Genomic DNA, 20,947 nt, shown 5'->3' with positions numbered 1-20,947 from the left:
TACACATTTTTTGGGCAGTGTACCATAGTGTTCTTTTAAATATGATAATTTTAAACCTCCAGTGCGATAATTTAACATTTCCCATCTGGCAACACTGCGCATCGCTGATGCAACACGGTGTAGGCTTGTCAGCTGTGTTCCCTGCGCGACACTGTTCTAATCTGAAGCGAAAACAGGCACGAGGCAGAAACGCACAGACATAAAGCGGTGACGGGTCACAAACGAGAGAGAGCCCCAATATATTCTCCTCTTATAAAAAAAACAGAAAATGAACGTAAATTAAAGCCATAACCATTATAGTTGGTTTCACTATTTTGTTTAGCCTGTTATTATAGCATTTGTTAGTGTGCACGTGGGTGTTCATTATTGTACAACTATGAATTACTTTATATTATTATATAGTATATAAAATATTCGAATATATTCGAGCATTGAAATTCGAATGGGATTATAGAGGAAAACTGACAGCCCTAGTCTTAATGGGTTATTAAACAAACATTTTTGTTCATTTGGTCTAGGCCCTGCTGACAGCGTCAAACTTGTGGGACGTCACGGCTGTTCGAGAGGCCTGCTGCAGCTACATGAAGCGTCACATGGACGCAAACAACTGTGTGGGGATTTACTGCTTCGCTGATGCGCACTCCTGTAAAATGTTGGAGAAGCACAGCATGGATTACGTCTTGGAACATTTCAGTGTCGTCTACCAGCAGGTCAGTGATTGAGGGATCATAAGTTTGTTTGTCTATTGTTGGCTCTATCTCCTATAACTTTGTTTTAATACTATCGCTCAACCTTTTAACCACCACAACTCACCCAGACCTGGGTTGAAACTTTCAGTGATTGAATGTAATATTAATGAGCTACAGTCACAAACCCATTTCACTGTACAAACCATCTATCACCAATGAGCACTTCACTTATACACACACACACACCCACCCACCCACACACACACACACACACACACACACACACACACACACACACGCACATACTCTTGTGTTTTTCAATATTAAGCACTTAAGCCCTATACTTCTCGTCCGATGAATAGACAAAATAGCCAATCTCTCGGCTGTTTTTGAATCCTGAAATTGTTGAGAACTGAAACGGTGAGCAAATCTACTGTATTTATTTCTACCCGTAGGAAGAGTTCCTCTCTCTCTCGATGGAAAGACTGACAAAGATTCTCGCCAGTGACCATCTCAACGTGCCCAAGGAGGACATGGCGTTTGAGGCAGCCATGTTATGGTTAGACAAGGATCCTATCCGTAGGCAGAGCTTTGAAAAGGTCAGTTATCTCTAATAAAGGCCCCTGCAGACCAAACTGGGTTGTGCTGACTATTAGAGACTACGATGGGAGATCAGATTTGGAGATGTTTGGTGTTATAAGGTGTTAAATCCCATCCGTTGTTGAGCGGAGTCCCTCAGCACTATGCTAGTGTATTGTGTGTGTATTTTTCACCCTACATTAAATATCTTCGCTGAAAATAGCTTGCGACGCATTGTAAGCTTGTCGATCTGCTATTTTCTACGAAGGGTTTCCCAGAATACAGATGCTGGGGTTTAAGTAAAGGTTGCTCCTGCATACACAGACTCTCTCTCTCTTGGTGTTTAATGTCCCAATTAATTGTTCTGGTTCGCGCTTGGCAAATGTGAGAGAATCGGACGACGGGCGGACGGACGTGTTCTGATTTGCTCAGGCTGAACAAGGCCAACCATTTGGGCTGGAGGGTCGGATGGAACGACTCAGACGCAGTCGCCTCACTAGCAACCGACGTCTATGTACACACATCAATCGGATGTGCGCATGCGCGGGAGTACTTTTTTTTTATTAACCCTTGAATCGCGATACGGCTTTTGATTTCGATCGCATCGAGTATCGTGACACCCTTACAACCGCTTATTGACGGCCTGCCATCGGTGTGTAGAGGCCTTTCGTGTCACGTTGCCAGACGATCGGAGGTCACACCCAATACGTCTGAGGACTTCTAAATACAATACAGTTTCTGTCTGTGGAATGCTCTCCCCGAACACCCGAGACCAGCACAGACACAGTCCACCGATGCTTTTAAAAATGGACTAAAAACCTACCTTTTTAACCAAGAGTTTTCTTAATTTTCTTGGGCCTTTTTTTTCTCCTCTTTACCCTGATTTTACCTAGTTTTTAATTTGACCCTTTAGCCTAGTAGGGTCCCATGTCATTGTTTGGTTGCCTTTGTTGTTTTTATTCCATGTTTTTAAACCCTGTAGCACTTTGAGATTGAGCTATGCACAAAAATGAATTTTCACCCACTTTTTTACTTCTGTAAACCTGTGATGTGACAATAAAGCAGTGCCCACTGTCCAATACATGCTTGACATGGTCTACCTGTATACATGGTATTTGCTGGTACTATGAAATGCATAATTATTGCATAATATCCAGTTGGACTAGTCAATAACTAGCGTTCTATGTGCTCTGTAAGGTGCTAGAGCAGATCCGTCTGCCTCTCATCAGCCCGTCCTACCGCCACACTGTGAGTGAGTCTCTGGATGTGCTGAAGGAACACACAGGCTGCCAGAAGTTCATCTCTGAGGCCAACCTGGCCAAGCCCTGCGGTACGACACGCCCAGGCAGGACCACAGGTACCCTGCCTCACACATGCATGTTGCAACTGATGGTGGTGCAAAACGAAAATAATCAAGATTTTTTTCTGGCTGTACAGAAAAATACCGTGCTATACAAAATATGTGTTTAGTTTGCTAAGAATAATTGCATCATGATTAAAACATTTTTATTTTACAATTCAATCCCCAAACAAGATTTTTGTGCTTTCGTAGAAGACCAAATGTATAACGATTTGTTTTTTGCTGGATTAATTCAGTGACTGCTAATTTGGGCTGTCAGAACATTTCACCTGACGACTGGGTCCACTTCAGCCCTTTGTCTTACTACTAATACGTGAGCTTGTAGATCTACAAACTCTTGCTATTTTTGGATTGTTGACAATCTTGGTGGTTGAAAAGATGACAAGCTTGTAGATCAGATCTGCTATTTTTGGCTAATCCCCTGAGAATATGGTTGCTTCAAGTGGTTAAATACATTTGGTTCGGGGTTCCCACAGTCATGACATTCCTGGAATATAGATAGATCTACAACAACATGTTGCACCGTGACACGCTGTTTACTTGTAGATCTGTTGATTGTCACATGACACCCTCGCTCGTGTCTGTCTAGGTACATTGATAGCACACAGGTGTAAGAGCCTCAGTATTGCACCGTATGATTGCTGCAGGCCTGGGAATGCAATAAAATACTTTTGGAAAAGCTATGGAAAAGTTTTGAAAATGAATTGTTAAACATGTGTGTGGGAACCCTAATTTGGTTTCAACCCCCCCCCCCCCCCCACTTGTTGAAGTGATTGTGACGATTGGAGGACAATGTTGTGACGATGTCGTCTCTGACAAGATGAAGAGCTTTGATCTCCTTACCAACCAGTGGAAGACTCTGGGACGTGTCCCCTTCTTCTTGTTGTCCCAAAGTTCTTCTGTGGTGATGTCAGGTGAGGAGACGGCCTGTCACAATTATTACATAATCGCTTAATGGCAATTATTTGAAATAACCCAATATCTATTTTTGCATTATCATCATAATCGTTTCCATGTGGAAACATGTCTTACATTTTTCAAAAAATGTGGAAATGGCAAATCTATGCGACACGTTGAGAGCTTGTAGATCTGCTATTTCCACTATTTAAAAAATAGTTTGAAAGTGTAAAATTATTAAATATGTCATTTGTTTTTTTATATATTGAAGTTATACTATATTGTGAAAATAGCTGATCAGAAGCTCACTGTGACTAATGGGGATTCTTCTTGGCTATTTTCACTATATTTTAAATGTATAGTCATTTGGAGTCCCAAGAGTCCCTTAATGTAGTCCAGTCAAAAGTACAATATTTCTATTTTGTAATAGAAATAAATATAAAATATAAAATAAATATGAAAATATATAAAAAAGAAGGAAAAAAACGTACAAATATACTTAAGTTCAATTAAATGTACTTGTTATGTTACTGCCCACCATTGCCTGTAATGGATCCTACTGTTTTGCCTCTGAATTCTTGCACTGCAAATTCAGTTGGGTGCAAGTGAATTTACAATTTAGGCATTGAAGTAGCTACAGAATATAGCCCACCTGGCAGCTTATGTCACAGTACACTGGACCTGTCTTGGCTTGGCAAATATATCTGCATATGCACATAGCATAAACCAGCAGGTACAGTAAAGGTTGGACATTAGATGTGAGGTGGTGACACTTCGGTAGGTCCATATTGGCAGCAGGCATATTCACCTTATTCCTGGAAACTCCCACTGTGGGCCTGGCCATGCCCACTTCGGGAGTGGCCAGGTAGGGGAGTAGGGGAGGTGGCACGCTGGGCAAGACCTGGGCTGTTGGTTGTCTGGGAAGTGACAACTGGAAGTGGTTAAATGTGTCGGAAGTACCGCCCAAGGAAATGACGTTGATGCTTTACAAATCTGTTTACATTCTCTGTGAATGAAACAAGTGTTGTGATTGGTCGAAAAATATAGTTTCCGGGGGAAACACGTACGACGGAAGTGCTGCCCTATAGACACTCTCTGATTTAGGTCGTGACCAGGCTCTTCTCTTCGCAGATGAGTGAGGCTGGGAACGAGGCTAGGGAGGTGGGGAGCCCCATATCAATGAGTTTCCTGTTTACCAGCGTTGCCATGTTTACATATAATAAGCAATTTGGAGCTTTTCTTTAAGTGTAGTTACTTAATTAGACTTGCTTTATAATGCTTTTTAAACCAGCGGTTCCCAAATTTCTTCATGTCAAGGACCCCCAGATTAATTAATGTATTTGTCCGCAGAGTCACAGACCCCCATCTGAAAATATGTGGTGTCAGGGACTCCAAAGATTGGTGTTGTTAAAATATTTCAAAAATATTCAAAATATTTTTTATTTTTCCCAATATTTTTTGAAAATTGCAGATCTACAAGCTCACAATGTGTCGTGATGTGACACATTGTGAGCTTGTTGATCTGCTATTTTCAAAGTGGTAAAACTGAGCCTAGTTGCTTCTTTTGAGCTTATTTTCATAGACCTGTCCACTTGTTTCTTTTGCTAAATCTGGCAACACACTGATTACCTGCAATACACCTGCAGTAGCCTACCAGGGAGGAAGTGAACAGATATTGAATGAAGCAGTACACAGATAAAAATTCAATGGCGCCCACTGTAAGAGGCAATGGTGGTGCCCTGGAGAATAGAATTAGAATAAGGTGAATACTGTGTACATGAGATTAGACAGTAAGGTGCAAAAGAGTATCAACCTATTGTCAGGTTCACAGGTCAGGCCAGTGACAAGTGAACCATCAACATAGATATAAGCATTCAAGTTGTGTATACATATTAAAATCGTTATTTCTTTGACAATCATCAAGGCATAACTCGTTTTAATTCTGCTCTTCTCCCACCATAGGCTCTACTGTGTATCTTGCCGGATTAGCTTTGTTAACACCATCAACACCCATCAGTAGTTGGGAGATGTGGCGATATGACGTTGCCCATAACTCATGGTTGAAGATGGCTCCCATGAATGAATCACGCTGCACTCTCTTGAGTAAGATCAGCACACTATGGCATTCATTTTAAAGTCATATAATGTGTGTAACCTTTTCAATTCAACAAACGTTATTCAGGTACTGTTCCTTAATCCAAATTTGTAATCAACCTAATCACATTTGCAACTCAATGATTTTTTGTTGTGCATGAAAATGTCAGTAGATCAGCAGTTTCTGAAATAATCAGACCTGCCCGTTTGGCATCACCAACCATGCCATGTTCAAAGTCACTTAAATCACCCTTTCCCCCATTCTGATGCTTGGTGTGAACTGCAGCAGTTCAATTCAAGTTGAATTTAAAATTACTTTGTTTTGGTAAAACCTCTAAAGGAGTTGTTGCCTTGGTTTAACCAAGGAGATGCTGCATATTGCACATGGCCATGGTCATCAGTTGTAATGATCAGGTTTATTTATGTATACACTTAGGCCTGGTGATGCTGGACGGATATGTGTATGCAGTCGGTGGCCCGTGGAAGGACTCCATGCAGCGCTACCACCCCATCACCAACACCTGGCAGCTGATCAAGTGTGTCGGGGTGGCAGTCCATTCCACTCCATTCGTTGATTCCATTCCTCTGGTCGCACTAGATGGACTGCTCTATTATATTGGTATGGAACAAGTTCGCACGTCAGCCGTTTCAGCCTGCTGAAGAGTAATCAGGGTTCAATTTGCTGGAGGGAGGGATTCCATGCCTCTGCTTTTGATACCCCCATCATGCTATTTGTTGTACGACAACGTATATAGGGCTTAAGTGGTTGTTGTCTACGCCACGCGAATGGCGTGGCCGAGACTGTTGTGTGTGTGTCCGTCCGTCTGTGAACAGCTAATCTCCGGCACCGTTGGCCAGATCAAAGTGAAAGTGAGCACACAGTCACTCCCTGGATGCCAGAGCAGAACCTCTGCCCCAATTCTTTCACATTGGCCCGTTATAGCGCCACCAGGAGGCAGATTTTGTATATTACTCATACAGATTTTGTTCTAACATCACGCAAATCGGTACACAGTATCTCGATAGTCATGTGATCAAGACGGATCTGTAAGATTTTTTTATCCTAATATTTCATCCTCCTAATTGGCTAAGATTGGCCTCCAAAGTTTGCAGGAGTGGTCTGTTTTGAACAAAATGCCTCAAATCATGAATGCAGTGTGCAATTGCCATGAAACTTTGTACGCAGTTTCCCACTAGGCCAAGGAAGAACTGCCACCCTACATTTTTCAAATCAGCCTCATGCTGATGCTATAACAGGCCAATTTGCGCTTTTACCTATAACTAGACCGATCGACATGGAACTTTGCATGCACACTTACTAGAGGCCAAGGAAAAACCTCTACCCTTTATTCTCCACCCTTTTATAGTGCCACCAGGTGGCGATTTTAGCAAAACACATTTTTGGATATTTCTCCTACAGATGTCTTATTTTAAAAAAATTGGGCTTTTATGCCTTTATTGATAGGACAGTAGGCTGACAGGAAATGGGGAGAGAGATGGGGTGTGACACGCAGCAAAGGCCTTCGGGATCGGGACTCGAACCCGCAACGCGCTGTCAGGCTACATTGAGCCTAGGTGCCCGGACTGCTACGCCAGTGGTCCGGGCCTCTCCTACAGATTTTGTCCAAACATCACGTAAATCGGTACACGTTATTTCTCTAGTCATGTGATCAAGAAGGATCTGTCCGATTTTTCATATTCCATCCTGACTGGCTAAGATTGGCATCTAAAGTTTGCAGCAGTGGTTCGCTTTGAACAAAATGCCTCAAATCATGAACATAGCATCTGATTGCCGTGAAAGGCAGAGGAAGAAATGCCTGGGCACTAGGGACATGTGGGCACCAGGGACATGTGGGCACCTGGATGAGTGGGCACCTGGATGAGTGGGCACCTGCATTAGGATTCGTGTTAGTATGCTGCTTTGTTACATATCATGCTGCTTTGTTGTTGGTAAGTGATATTTAACCCACTGTTATTTAAAACCCAAACACGACACAACAACGTCAAAAGTACAATATAAGAGTTTATTTGCCAAAATAGTACTGAAGTCAAAAGTACATTATAACAGAGTTTCAAACATTCGCAACAACTGGAATGATGGCCTGTGGAAGCCAGAGCATTGGAGCGTTTACAACCGTGCCATCAAGACCAACAACAATGTTGAAGGTTGGCATAACCGTCTGAACCGAAAGGCACAGCGTGGAAACGTGCAGCTGTACCTCCTGCAGCTGTGAAATTGCTGCATAATGAAGCAACCTTAATCCCCTTCCAGCTCCAGCTTGTCTCAGAAGACAAGCTGCATCACTACCAGCGCAAGCAAACTAGACTTTTTCAGGGCAGACTGGCCAAGTTGTGGTCTGCCTGGTGCCAAGATGTCCAGGTGCCCAGTCGTCCCAAAAATATGGTGCCCAGATGTCCCTAGTGATTTGTATTCGCTCCGATGAACTCTTTTTCTAGTTTGTTCTGTTATTTGTACAAATCGAACCCTGAGCATAATAACTGAAAATGTCTTTGGTATTACGTGTTATCCTGAATAATGTGTGTGTGTGTGTGTGTGTGTGTGTGTGTGTGTGTGTGTGTGTGTGTGTGTGTGTGTGTGCGTGCGTGCGTGCGTGCGTGCGTGCGTGTGTGTTGGTCTGTCTATCTGTCTGTCCGTCTGTCCATCCTCCTGGGCCCTAGGTGGCGTTCTAGATCCAGCCCTGGTGGCCAAGTACAGCCCTGAAACATCTGTATGGACAGAAGTCACTCCTATGCAGATTCCCCGTGATGAACCAGCTGTCTGTACTCTAAATGGAAAGATCTACCTTATAGGTATCATACCTGTTCTTAGTCAGTGGTGGAAGAAGTACTCAGCGTTTTATTTGAGTAAAATACCAGTATGTAGAAATATGCTGTTACAAGTAAAAGTCCTGTATTCAAACTTTTACTTGTGTAAAAGTGCAAAAATATTGGCATAAACATATTCTTGCAAACTAAACATAAGAGTATTCATTAGGCATTATGCAGAATGGCCCATTTCACAATCATCTTATTGGGATGGGATATAGATTATATGTTCATCACATTGACTCATTCACTGCCAGAACACTCTGCAGCCAGTGCAAACGTATTTGAGCATTTTTACAGAATATTTCGCTCCTGGGCACGCAGAGTGTCGCAAAAGACGAAGGAGTGTCTCTGCTTTCATCGGGGGGAAGGGGGGGGGGGGGGGGAAACGAGAAAGCTGAGAAAAAATATATTTTTCTCACTCATAGGTTGGCAAAGAGCGCTATCTACCGTAAACACTGAAAATACCGTATGACATGTTACATGTCATTGGCACAGTGGGCTTTGGAAAACATGTACGTGTTACACGTCATTGGCACTGAATGAGTTGATTGTTAATTAGTAACTAACAGGGCAACCAGACTATAGTAATCTTCCCACTTTATTCTTATTAGTATTCGGGCAACCAGACTATAGTAATCTATAAACTTTATTCTTCCTAGTTAAACTTTATTTTGGCACGCTACTCCTCCCACAGTTTTTTTTCACCCAATTTTGTGCTATATGTCAAAATGACCGGCTTCAACAGGAATCATGCACTTGTACTTTGCTAAGAGATTGGTTACATAGTTTAATTGATATTGATTTATTAGTGCATTAAATATCCCCATCCACTTTAGTGGGAAAATGAAAAAACTCCCATTCAAGTATTTTTGTCTCGGAAACCGTAAGGGCTAGAGTTACAAGACTTTGAGGGAAGGTTCATTTATTGCCAAATTATTTAAAAAAAAGAATTACACCAGTCGGCCACATGGTGGCGCTATAACAGCCCACTTTACCTTTTGGCCTATAACTTTTTGAACCGTAGGTCGTAAAATAAAAAACCCCTTTACCCCTAGATTCCTTGGGTCATGATGCAACTCCCCATATAGGCCGCGCCCATTTGCGTCTGGATAGATTTTCCGCCATTTTGAATTTTCTTCAAAACACACTTTTTGCTCCTTTTCCTACAGATTTGTCCAAATCTCACAAAAATCGGTACACATGATCTCTGGACCCATGCGATAAACATCTCCAATTTTGATAGTCGATACCGTTCGTCCGTAAATGCCTTCCAAAGTTAGCGGGAGGGGCCTGTTTTACACAAAAGGCGAACGAAGCGTCCGGTCAATCCCAAATTTGAATCACATGTCAAGGGTGGTTTAATTAACAAATCTCCAAAAGCATTTCCACTTTGATCCTTAGGGGGCTCAAAATGTAACCGTTTGATGCAAAAACCTTATTTTGGGGGGATCAAGCCTCTCAAAATGAAACGCATGGGATATCAGGAGTGACGTGATTGGCCCGTTACATTTGTGGGAGGGGCCTATGTATTTAGTGGGAGGGGCCTATTTCCTAAAATCTAAATGGCACGTATCACGAAGGCAGGATCTGATCGGCAACCGATTGGAATGGCACGTCGCGCGGCCTCCGGCGGTATTCCTCCCGGCGTATCCCTCGAGTCCCGGCGGCATGTTGAAAGGGTGGCATTTGTTCTTCGACGTAATGTGAATGTGCGTGCAACGTTTCACCGCAATCGGACGCTGTGTTCATGATTTGCAGCATTTTGTTCAAAACGGCCCTGCAAACTTCAGATGTCAATCTTAGCCAATCAGGATGTATTAAGAAAAAGCTGATAAAATCTGAAGGAGTAACACCCAAAAATGTATTTTTCATAGGTCGGCCTCCTGGTGGTCTAAAAAGGCAGATGTGAAAAATGCAGGGCAATGGTTTTTCCTTGGCCTCTAGGGAGTGTACGTAAAAAGCTTAACACTGATCGGTGCAGTTATAGGTAAAAACGCGAATCGGCCTGTTATAGCGTTTGAAAATTTTCAAGTCGCATTTCTTCCTCTGCCTAGTGAGATTTTGCGTGCACAATTTCACGGAAATTGCAGCTGTGTTCATGATTTGAGGCGTTTTGTTCCAAACGGAGCACTCCTGCAGACTTTTGAAGCCATTCTTAGCCAATCTGAAAAATCTGAATGACCCGTTTTGTTTAATGGCTATAGAGATTTTGATTTGCCTGATGTTTGGATAAAATCTGTAGGAGTCCACATGTCCCTAATACCCAGATGGTTTTAGTGCCCAGTTATCCCTAGTGCCTGATGCGTTAAGTGGTGGAAGTAAACGGCACCCAGTCCCCTCCCCTCCAGTGACTTGTGGTGTTCCTCAAGGAAGTATACTAGGACCTTTACTGTTCCTGATATATGTGAATGATATGTCTTCAGCTTTTGCGACTGCAAACTGTTCCTGTTCGCAGATGACTCGGCTCTGCTGGTCTCGGACAGGGACAGGCTGCAGGTTGAGAAAACTCTCAGCACTGAACTCAACAAGATCTGCATCTGGCTCTCCGACAACAAACTTTCATTACACCTGGGTAAAACTGAATCCATCCTCTTTGGGTCCAGTCCTAACCTTAGCAAGGCTGAGAGTTTCACGATCAAAGTGGGTGATGATGTTATCACAAGAAAGGAGGAAATTCCCTACCTGGGTTCCATCTTGGAGGCAAACCTCTCCGGTAACAAAAACGCCGAAAGAGTGATCAAAAAGGTCAACCAAACAACACGCTATTTGTGGAGGATTGATCGTCTAGTTAATGTGGTTGCCCGAATGGGTCTTTATTCTAGATAAACTTTATTTCATCGCACTATTTCTCCCACAGTTTTTTTTCCCCAATTTCGTGTCAAAATCACCGGCTTCATCGGGAATCCAGGGCTTGTACTTTGCTAAGAGATAGGTTGTATAGTTTCATTTATATTGATTTATTAGTGCATTAAATGTCCCCATCCACTTTAATGGGAAAATGAAAAAACTCAAATTCAAGTATTTTTTTCTCAGAAACCGTAAGGGCTAGAGTTACAAGACTTGGAGGGGAGGTTCATAAGTAGTTCTTAGTTTGAAATTATTAAAATAAAAATTATATCATTCGGCCACATGGTGGTGCTATAAAAGCCCACTTTACGTTTTGGCCTATAACTCTTGAACCGTAGGTCGTATAATCAAAAAATCTTTACCCCTGGATTTCTTGGGTCATGACGCAACTTTTCATGACGCAGATTTTCTGCCATTTTGAATTTTCTTCAAAATACACTTTTGGCTCCTCCTCCTAAATATTTTGTCCAAATTTCACAAAAATCGGTACACATGATCTCTGGATACATGCGATAAACAGATCCAAACGGCGTTTTGATAGTCCTTACCGTTCGTCCGTAATTGGCTTCCAAAGTTAGTGGGAGGGGCCCGTTTTACAAAGAATGCCAAAAATCACACATGAAACGTCGAGGGTGGTTTACTCAACAAATCCCCAAAAGCATTTCCACTTTGATCCATAGGAGGCGCCACAAATGCGCAAAACGTAACCGTTTGATGCAAAAACATGATTTTTGGGGGGATCAGTTCTCTCAAAAAGAAAAGCAAGTGATCTCAGGAATGACATGACGATGTCATTGGCCCGCTACATTTGTGGGAGGGGCCTGTTTCTTTAGTGGGAGGGGCCTATTTCCTCAAATCAAAACGGCACGTGTCACGAACGCGGGATCCGGTCGGCACCCGATTCGAATCGCACGTCGCGCGGCCTCTGACGGTATTCCCTCCAGGCGTATTCCTCGAGTCCAGGCGGCCGCGACCCGCGACCGGCGTTGGCGCAACCACACTTTGCAATTTCCCAGAATTGCGACGCGTCTAGTTAGTGTGGTTGCCCTAACAGGGCAACCAGACTATAGTACTCTATACACTTTATTAGTGTGGTTGAACCAGACTATAGTTCTAGGGACACTTTATTCCTCTATCAAGATAAACAATAGTTTGCCGTGCTACTCCTCCCACAGTTTATTTTTCCCAATTTAGTGCCATATGTCAAAATGACCGGTCTCACCGGGAATCGTGTGCTATCATTTTGCTAAGAGATTGGTTACATAGTTTTATTGATATTGATTTATTAGTGCATTAAATTTCCCCATCCACTTTAATAGAAAAGTGAAAAAACTCAAATTCAAGTATTTTTTTTCTCAGAAACCGTAAGAGCTAGAGTTACCAGATTTGGAGGGGAGGTTTATAATTTAGTGCGAAATTATTAAAAAAATAATTACACCAATAGGCCTCATGGTGGCGCTATAACAGCCCACTTTACGTTTTGGCCTATAACTCTTGAACCGTTGGTCGTAAAATAGAGACAAAAAAAGAATTACACCAGTCGGCCTCATGGTGGCGCTATAACAGCCCCCTTTACGTTTTTGCCTATAACTCTTGAACCGTAGGTCGTAAAATAAAAAAATTCCTTTGGTCATGACGCAACTCTCCATATAGGCCACGCCCATTTGTGTCCTGATAGATTTTCCGCCATTTTGAATTTTCTTCAAAACACACTTTTTGCTCCTTTTCCTACAAATGTTGTCCAAATCTCACACAAATCGGTACAGGTCATCTATGGACCCATGCGATAAATATATCCAAACGGCATTTTGATAGTCCTTACCGTTCGTCCGTAATTGGCTTCCAAGGTTAGTGGGAGGGGCCCGTTTTACCAAAAATGCCAAAAATCACGAACAAAACGTCCAATCGATCCCAAATTTAAAACACATGTCGAGGGTGGTTTACTCAACAAATCCCCAAAAGCATTTCCACTTTGATCCATAGGGGGCACCACAACTGCGCAAAACTTAACCGTTTGATGCAAAAACATGATTTTTGGGGGGATCAGTCCTCTCAAAATGAAAAGCAGGTGATCTCAGGAGTTACAGGACAATGTCATTGGCACGCTACATTTGTGGGAGGGGCCTATTTATTTAGTGGGAGGGGCCTACTTCTTAAAATAAAAACGCCATGTATCACGAACGCAGGATCCAATCAGCACCAAATTCGAATCACACGTCGCGCGGCTTCCGACGGTAATCCTCCCGGCGTATTCCTCACGTCCCGGCGGCCGCCTGCGACCCGCGACCGGCGTCGGTGCAACCACACTTTGCAATCTCCCAGAATTGCGACGCGTCTAGTTATTATTATTCTAGATAAACTTTATTTTGGGCGGCATCTCCTCCCACATTTTTTTCCCCAATTTTGCGCCATATGTCAAAATGACCGGCTTCACCGGGAATCTTGCGCTTTTATTTTGCTAAGATATTGGTTACATAGTTTAATTGATATTGATTTATTAGTGCATTAAATTTCCCCATCCACTTTAATGGGAAAATGAAAAAACTCCCATTCAAGTATTTTTTTCTCAGAAACCGTAAGGGCTAGAGTTACAAGAATTTGAGGGAAGGTTCATAGTTTATTGCCAAATTATTAAAAAATAATATTACACCAGTCGGCCACATGGTGGCGCTATAACAGCCCACTTTACCTTTTGGCCTATAACTTTTGAGCAAGTGATCTCAGGAGTGACATGACGATGTCATTGGCCCACTACATTTGTGGGGGGGGCCTGTTTCTTTAGTGGGGCGGCCTATTTCCTCAAATCAAAACGGCACGTGTCACGGACACGGAATTCGAATCGCACGTCGCGCGGCCTCCGACGGTAATCCTCCCGGCGTATTCCTCACGTCCCGGTGGCCGCTTGCGACCCGCGACCGGCGTCGGCTCAACCACACTTTACAATTTCCCAGAATTGCGACGCGGGCAACCAGACTATTGTTATAGATAAACTTTATTATTCTAGATAAACTTTTTTTTCAACCGCTACTCCTCCCACAGTTTATTTTTCCCAATTTCGTGCCATATGTCAAAATGACCGGCTTCATCGGGAATCGATTGCTTGTACTTTGCTAAGAGATTGGTTACATAGTTTAATTGATATTGATTTATTAGTGCATTAAATGTCCCCATCCACTTTAATGGGAAAATGAAAAAACTCAAATTCAAGTATTTTTTTCTCAGAAACCGTAAGGGCTAGAGTTACAAGACTTGGAGGGGAGGTTCATAATTTAGTGCAAAATTATTAAAAGAAAAATTATATCATTCGGCCACATGGTGGCGCTTTAACTTTTGAACCGTAGGTCGTAAAATATAAATATTTTTCCCCCTAGATTCCTTGGGTCATGACGCAACTCCCCATATAGGCCACGCCCATTTGCGTCTGGATAGATTTTTTGATATTGATTTATTAGTGCATTAAATTTCCCCATCCACCAAAATGTAATGCAAAAACCTTATGTTGGGGGGATCAATCCTCTCAAAATGAAACGCAAGTGATCTCAGGAGTTACGTGACAATGTAACAATGTAATTGGCGCAGCCTCCGACGGTATTCCTCCCAGCGTATCCCTTGAGTCCCGGCGGCAGCGACCCGCGACTCGCGTCGGCGCAACCACACTCTGCAATTGCCCTGAATTGCGACGTGTCTAGTTATTATTATTCTAGATAAACTTTATTTTGGGCTGCATCTCCTCCCACATTTTTTTCTCCCAATTTCGTGCCATATGTCAAAATGACCGGCTTCACCGGGAATCTTGCACTTTTATTTTGCTAAGATATTGGTTACATGGTTTAATTGATATTGATTTATTAGTGCATTAAATTTCCCCATCCACTTTAATGGGAAAATGAAAAAACTCCCATTCAAGTATTTTTTTCTCAGAAACCGTAAGGGCTAGAGTTACAAGACTTGGAGGGGAGGTTCATGATTTAGTGCAAAATTATTTAAAAAGGAATTACACCAGTCGGCCTCATGGTGGCGCTATAACAGCCCACTTTACGTTTTGGCTTATAACTCTTGAACCGTAGGTCGTAAAATAAAAATCTTTTCCCCTTGATTCCTTGGGTCATGACGCAACTCCCCATATAGGCCATGCCCATTTGCGTCAGGATATATTTCCACTATTTAGAATTTTCTTCAAAACACACTTTTAGCTCCTCCTCCCACATATTTTGTCCAAATTTCACAAAGATCGGTACACATGATCTCTGGACCCATGCGATAAACAAGTGGAATTTTGAGGACGAACCGTTCGTCCTTAAATGGCTTCCAAAGTTAGCGGAAGGGGCCTGTTCTACAAAAAATCACGAACGAAACGTCCAGTCAATCCCAAATGTGAATCACATGTCAAGGGTGGTTTACTCAACAAATCCCCAAAAGCATTTCGACTTTGATCCATAGGGGGCGCCACAAATGCTCAAAATGTAACCGTTTGATGCAAAAACATGATTTTTGGGGGGATCAATCCTCTCAAAATGAAACGAAAGTGATCTCAGGAGTGACGTCTGACGTGACAATGTAATTGGTGCAGCCTCCGACGGTATTCCTCACAGCGTATTCCTCGAGACCCGGCGGCCTCGACCCGCGACCGGCGTCGGCGCAACCACACTTTGCAATTTTCCCTGAATTGGAAAATTCTAGTTAAAATATATGCTGCTGAATAGCTTAACCTAAAACATTACACAATTTATCAGTTAGTGTTTGTTTTGTATTAATCTAATTCTGCAAAGTAAATAAAGCTCTTAACTAATTAGTAGTGGAGTCAAAAGTTAAATATTTGCCCAAGAGATGTAGTTGAGTAGAAATAAAAAGTAGCCTAGTTTAACCCTTTGGAAAGATTCAAGTAATATAAATTGTACTTTAAGCACAGTACTTGTACTTGTTTAGTTACTCTCGACCACCACTCTTAGTTCCATAATGGACTCCCTTCAACTTCACTGTAGTTTGGGAACCTAATAGGGCCTACTGACAGTCACTATCCTGTTCATTCTTGTTGATCAAATAGGTGGTAAAAATATCAAGCGCAAGGTAGAAAACACAATGGAGTGCTACCCCAAGACCGACCAGTGGAGCGTGTGTGCCCCCATGAGAGAGCCACGCAGTGAGCCTGACGTGGTGATGGTGGATGGAAAGATCTGTGTGCTAGGAGGGAGGCACTGGTTCACCGACGACGGCGACGAAGAGTAAGACACTGCTGGAGGCCTGTCGACATCTGATGATTCATTGTCACACAGATAAATGCGATTAACGACAGAATTTTCTTTTTGACGTTGAACCCTGGAACATGTAAATCAAAAATTCTGTTTGGCTTTTTTGGCTTCGTGATTTTTTTTTTGCCCAGGGTAGATATGACAAATAACGTAACCCATTAAGACCGGGAACGCATCCTTGTTATTTTTAGATTTCTTTGGCCATTCAAAAATAGCAGATATACAAGCTCATAGTGCAGCAGCGAGTGCCGTGCTATGAGCTTGTAGATCTACTATTTATTTTTTTTATCCTGAAAATGTCTGCAAATCTTTGAATATATATATTTTATATTATTACTTTTATATATTACTTTTTTTAAAGCGAACATTTTTAACTCAAATCTTTGCTTCTGGGGGGTCTATGGAAGAACGTATTTTGAGATGGAGGCCTGCGGCCAAATACATATCATTGTGGGGGTCCTTGACATGAAAAATTTGAGAACCACTGATTATACCAACATAAGTTTTTTCAAAAAACTGTTAGGATTTGGAAGACATAAGTTTTTTCAAAAAACTGTTAGGATTTGGAAGACATTTGTAGAATCCCCAGAAGCAAAGATTTGAGTTACAAATGTTCGCTTAAAAAATATATGTATATATTCAAACATTTGCAAACATTTGCCACGTTAAAAAAAAAAAAACAGCAGATCTACAAGCTCATAGCACGGCACTCGGTGCCACACTATGAGCTTGTATATCTGCTATTTTTGAATAGCCAAATAAATCTAAACATGACACACAGATGCGTTCCCGGTCTTAATGGGTTAAATATGCATAGGAATGACAATCATTTTAAAAATACATTTTTGAAAATGTATAAAAAATGTTCAACATTATGGCAATTATGCAAAATAATTGCGATTATCTCAAATAATTGTGATTATGTAATAATTGTGACTTGTCCACAACAGACATTTCTCTCATTGCTATTGGTTCCTCTTCATGCAGGTATCCCAACAGCATTGAGCGCTACTGTGAAGAGACGGACTCTTGGGAAACCGTGGGACAGATGCCCAGTGCTCGCCACAGTGCTCGCTACGCTCTCAACTGCGTGTCTCTCAGGCTGAGGGATGACTTCCCATGCACTCCAGCTGATGATTACGACGACGACGACGACGACGACGAGGTTGATAGTCAGGGCCGGACTTACCGTTGGCCTAGGGTGGGCTGCAGCCCAGGGGCCCCCAACTAGGGGGGACAAAAAAAAAAAGGAAAATAATATCAGTGGTTCTCAATGGGTTAAAATGGCATAATCCCTAATGGGTCGACGGTGGACATCAGAAATATAACATCCAGACTTGCGAGACACACAATTGCTCTGATTCCCACCAAACTTGGCACAAGCACTGTTCAGGGGTCTGCCAGGACAATAGTCACACCAGGGACCACGTTGTACGACCCAGCTGCTGCCAGGGGCCGTAAATTGCACCCGTATGGGGCGTTACAGCAGTGTTTAAAACTTCAAATGGCCATAACACGTGACCATTTCTCTGATCAGCGCAATATTGGACTAGATTTGAAGGCTGCATAGTGTGTGTACTATGCGCTAACATAATTGTCCCCCACCCTGAGGAAAACACTGTTACATACTGTAAATGTGTGTATGTATGAACATGTAGTTCATTTAAGGGTCCAGTATAGGTTTCCTATAAATAAAACATGCACTCATAATGTTCCCCAAATGGTTCAATTGCCACTGCTTTCCATTGTGCTGTCATGGCATAAACAATAGGTTATATTCATTGACACATATTGATGTAACATAGTTTACAATGACTTGTGTTGTTTGGTTGATTTGAATACTGGTATTTTCAGGACAAAATGTTTCAGCATTGGCTCTTCCTCATGGTACTACTACTACTTATGGTACTACTATTTATCTACAATAATAATAACATTTTCTCCAGTTAACACTTAAAATAATGTGTATGTGGGGGGAGGCATAGTAGAAGGAGACTGGTGGTGGTCAGTCCGGTACGGACTGACCGACCGGTGTCCGCTCTGACATGGGTTCATTTTGTCCCTATGCAACAGGCAGTCCTTCTCAAAGAAGACACAGAACATGGAATACACATTATAGCTGAGACTCAATGAAAAGAGAGTGAAAATACATTTAGCAGGGGTTACTCTAGTACTGCTCAATGGGTGATTGTTTCAGTAATTGTATTGCTGTGTTTCAATAGGCTACCAGTTTGACTGAAATATCCACTGCTCCAGTGAAAGTTGTTTTTGTTTGTTTGTTTGTTTGTTTGTTTGTTTCTTTGTTTGTTTCTTTTTTGGGGGGCAGATACTGCTGTTGCTGCTCTTACTATCATTATTATTGGTGGTGGTGGTGGCAATACTTGTAATTTGAGCCTGGGCTGATCAAATCTTATGTTGAGGGTCACACAAGAATAACATGCACTCTTGAAACAAAATGAGTCCAGAATCAACCCTATCTGGGAACCCATGTGGATCCCTTTGTTGTTAGCAGAATCTGTCTTGAGAGATTAGAATCAACCACTTGAGGTGTGGTGCATAGCCTGCTGTATACAGACATTCATCTCCTCCTACATACAGACTTCTTCCTTGACTTCCTTCACCCTGACAGGCAGGCAGGCAGGCAGGCAGACACACACAACCCTTCTCTCTCTCTCTCTCTCTCTCTCTCTCTCTCTCTCTCTCTCTCTCTCTCTCCCCAATTTAAATAGGCATGAGAAAACATATTTTTGCCAAAGTAAAAGTGGAACAATTACGATCAAAACAAAATATTGTATGTGCAATTTAAAGGGAATACTTAGCGACATAGGATACATGTAAACAGACACCCGATACGATACTGAAACAGAGCGGTTACATTGCAACTTAGAGAAACGTATCTTACAAAACCATAATAAATGTGCATGCTGTCAGAAATAGGCTAGTTATTCATCCACACAGGAAAGGTTAGCTTGGGATAACCTTTTGAAACAAATTATTTCAATGTGTTGCATTCACTTGCATCCCTTTTGCAGTAGGGAGACAAGTTGTATCGCTGTCATAAGTGTCATTATCCATATTGTGCTGTTTAAATTGCTGCTTTAATTCTTAAGTGTAACATTCCCACTTCCACTCTCCAGAGAGATTTACACACACACACACACACACACACACACACACACACACACACACACACACACACACACACACACACACACACACACACACACACACAGTCAAACTGACCCCAAGATGACCCTGGAAATGTGGGCTGGTACTCTGTTGTGGAAGGAGTTATGCAGAGTAGCTATGAGGTCGATGTCAACATCCTGTGGGCTCTGTAGGCAGACAGAATAGATCTGGTTACATCTGATGTGATAAGCTATTCACTCAGAACATTTTGTAATGTTCAAGGTTTCTTTATAATTACATCTTGCGTACATGAGAGTATATACTTTGTTCTGGTTCCTCATACATTGTAGCAGCAATAACAATATATCCTTCCCTATAATGTGTGTGTGTGTGTGTGTGTGTGTGCCTATGTACATACAGTATGAATACATAACATGTAAAATCATTCAAATCACACTTTATTTTGTATTTATTCCTTGCGGTTTCCAGCTCCTCCTTCTTCCGCATCTCGGAACGTGGATTGGCATACACCTTGGAGTAGCTTTAGGCAGACGGGGGCGGGGTGCGGTTGGGATTTCGTCAGTGAAACAGTGAATCCAGGACCACGATCGTCCGCCCAAGCTTGACAGAGAAGTTACAGCAGGCTACACTCACCCACTTTAGACCTCCTCCCACGGGGTAACCTGATCTGGGTTGCGGCGCCCGGGATTCGAACCCCGTTCTCCCTCGTGGAAAGCCAACATCGTAACCAAAGGGAATTCCCCATAGCTCAGGGGAGATATTGGACTTTCAGGCCCCTTTTTGGGGGCTTACGGCCATACCACCAATGTGACACTCGAGATTCGAACTCGGGTCTCCTGCAGGGAAAGCCAACATCTTAACCACTAAGCCATGGGGAACTCCCTACAGCCTGGTGGAGATAGTAGAGTTTCAGGCTATCAGGCTGAGGTTGGGCTGAGGAACATTCACCTACCAAGGAGGGGAAGAGGGGAAAAAATGGAAGGGGAGAGGGAGGGAGGAGAAAAAAAGAGGAGAAAGAGAGAAAGAAAAAGAAAACAAACATGGAAAAGATGAAAAATGCAACAGGCCCGTCTTTTTATGCTTCTCCCCAGTGATTCATCTAAGTACTTTATGAGTATACGCGATAGATTCATGAAAATTGTGACTTTGTCACTTTTAGGTATGCTTGGTGAGGATCCAAAGGTCGGGGCTGGTCGTGCGTTCGATCCCCACCTACGTCGTGAAAACAAACCTGCAATGAAAAAAAAAAAACA

At 42.4% G+C, this 20,947-nt stretch overlaps 1 protein-coding gene across 1 annotated transcript in view; it reads left to right on the top strand.

Annotated features, from left to right (window-relative positions):
- LOC308082037 (kelch-like protein 24) overlaps positions 1 to 20,631 on the top strand; it is a gene marked incomplete at both ends in the record, with an annotated part of 22,373 nt that extends 1,742 nt beyond the window's left edge. Inside the window, 9 exons of the mRNA XM_080423648.1 lie at positions 519 to 710; positions 1,145 to 1,288; positions 2,466 to 2,625; positions 3,399 to 3,542; positions 5,488 to 5,628; positions 6,056 to 6,238; positions 17,532 to 17,583; positions 17,646 to 17,716; positions 20,537 to 20,631. Of these exons, the coding sequence (XP_080279774.1) occupies positions 519 to 710; positions 1,145 to 1,288; positions 2,466 to 2,625; positions 3,399 to 3,542; positions 5,488 to 5,628; positions 6,056 to 6,238; positions 17,532 to 17,583; positions 17,646 to 17,716; positions 20,537 to 20,631 (1,182 nt within the window). The remainder of the gene's footprint in view (positions 1 to 518; positions 711 to 1,144; positions 1,289 to 2,465; positions 2,626 to 3,398; positions 3,543 to 5,487; positions 5,629 to 6,055; positions 6,239 to 17,531; positions 17,584 to 17,645; positions 17,717 to 20,536) is intronic.
- Between the last annotated feature and the right edge of the window lie 316 nt (positions 20,632 to 20,947).

Source organism: Gymnoscopelus braueri (genome assembly GCF_963280865.1).
Source record: "Gymnoscopelus braueri genome assembly, chromosome: 3".
Taxonomy (NCBI): Eukaryota; Metazoa; Chordata; class Actinopteri; order Myctophiformes; family Myctophidae; genus Gymnoscopelus; species Gymnoscopelus braueri.
This window is presented reverse-complemented; position numbering and strand designations above follow the sequence as displayed.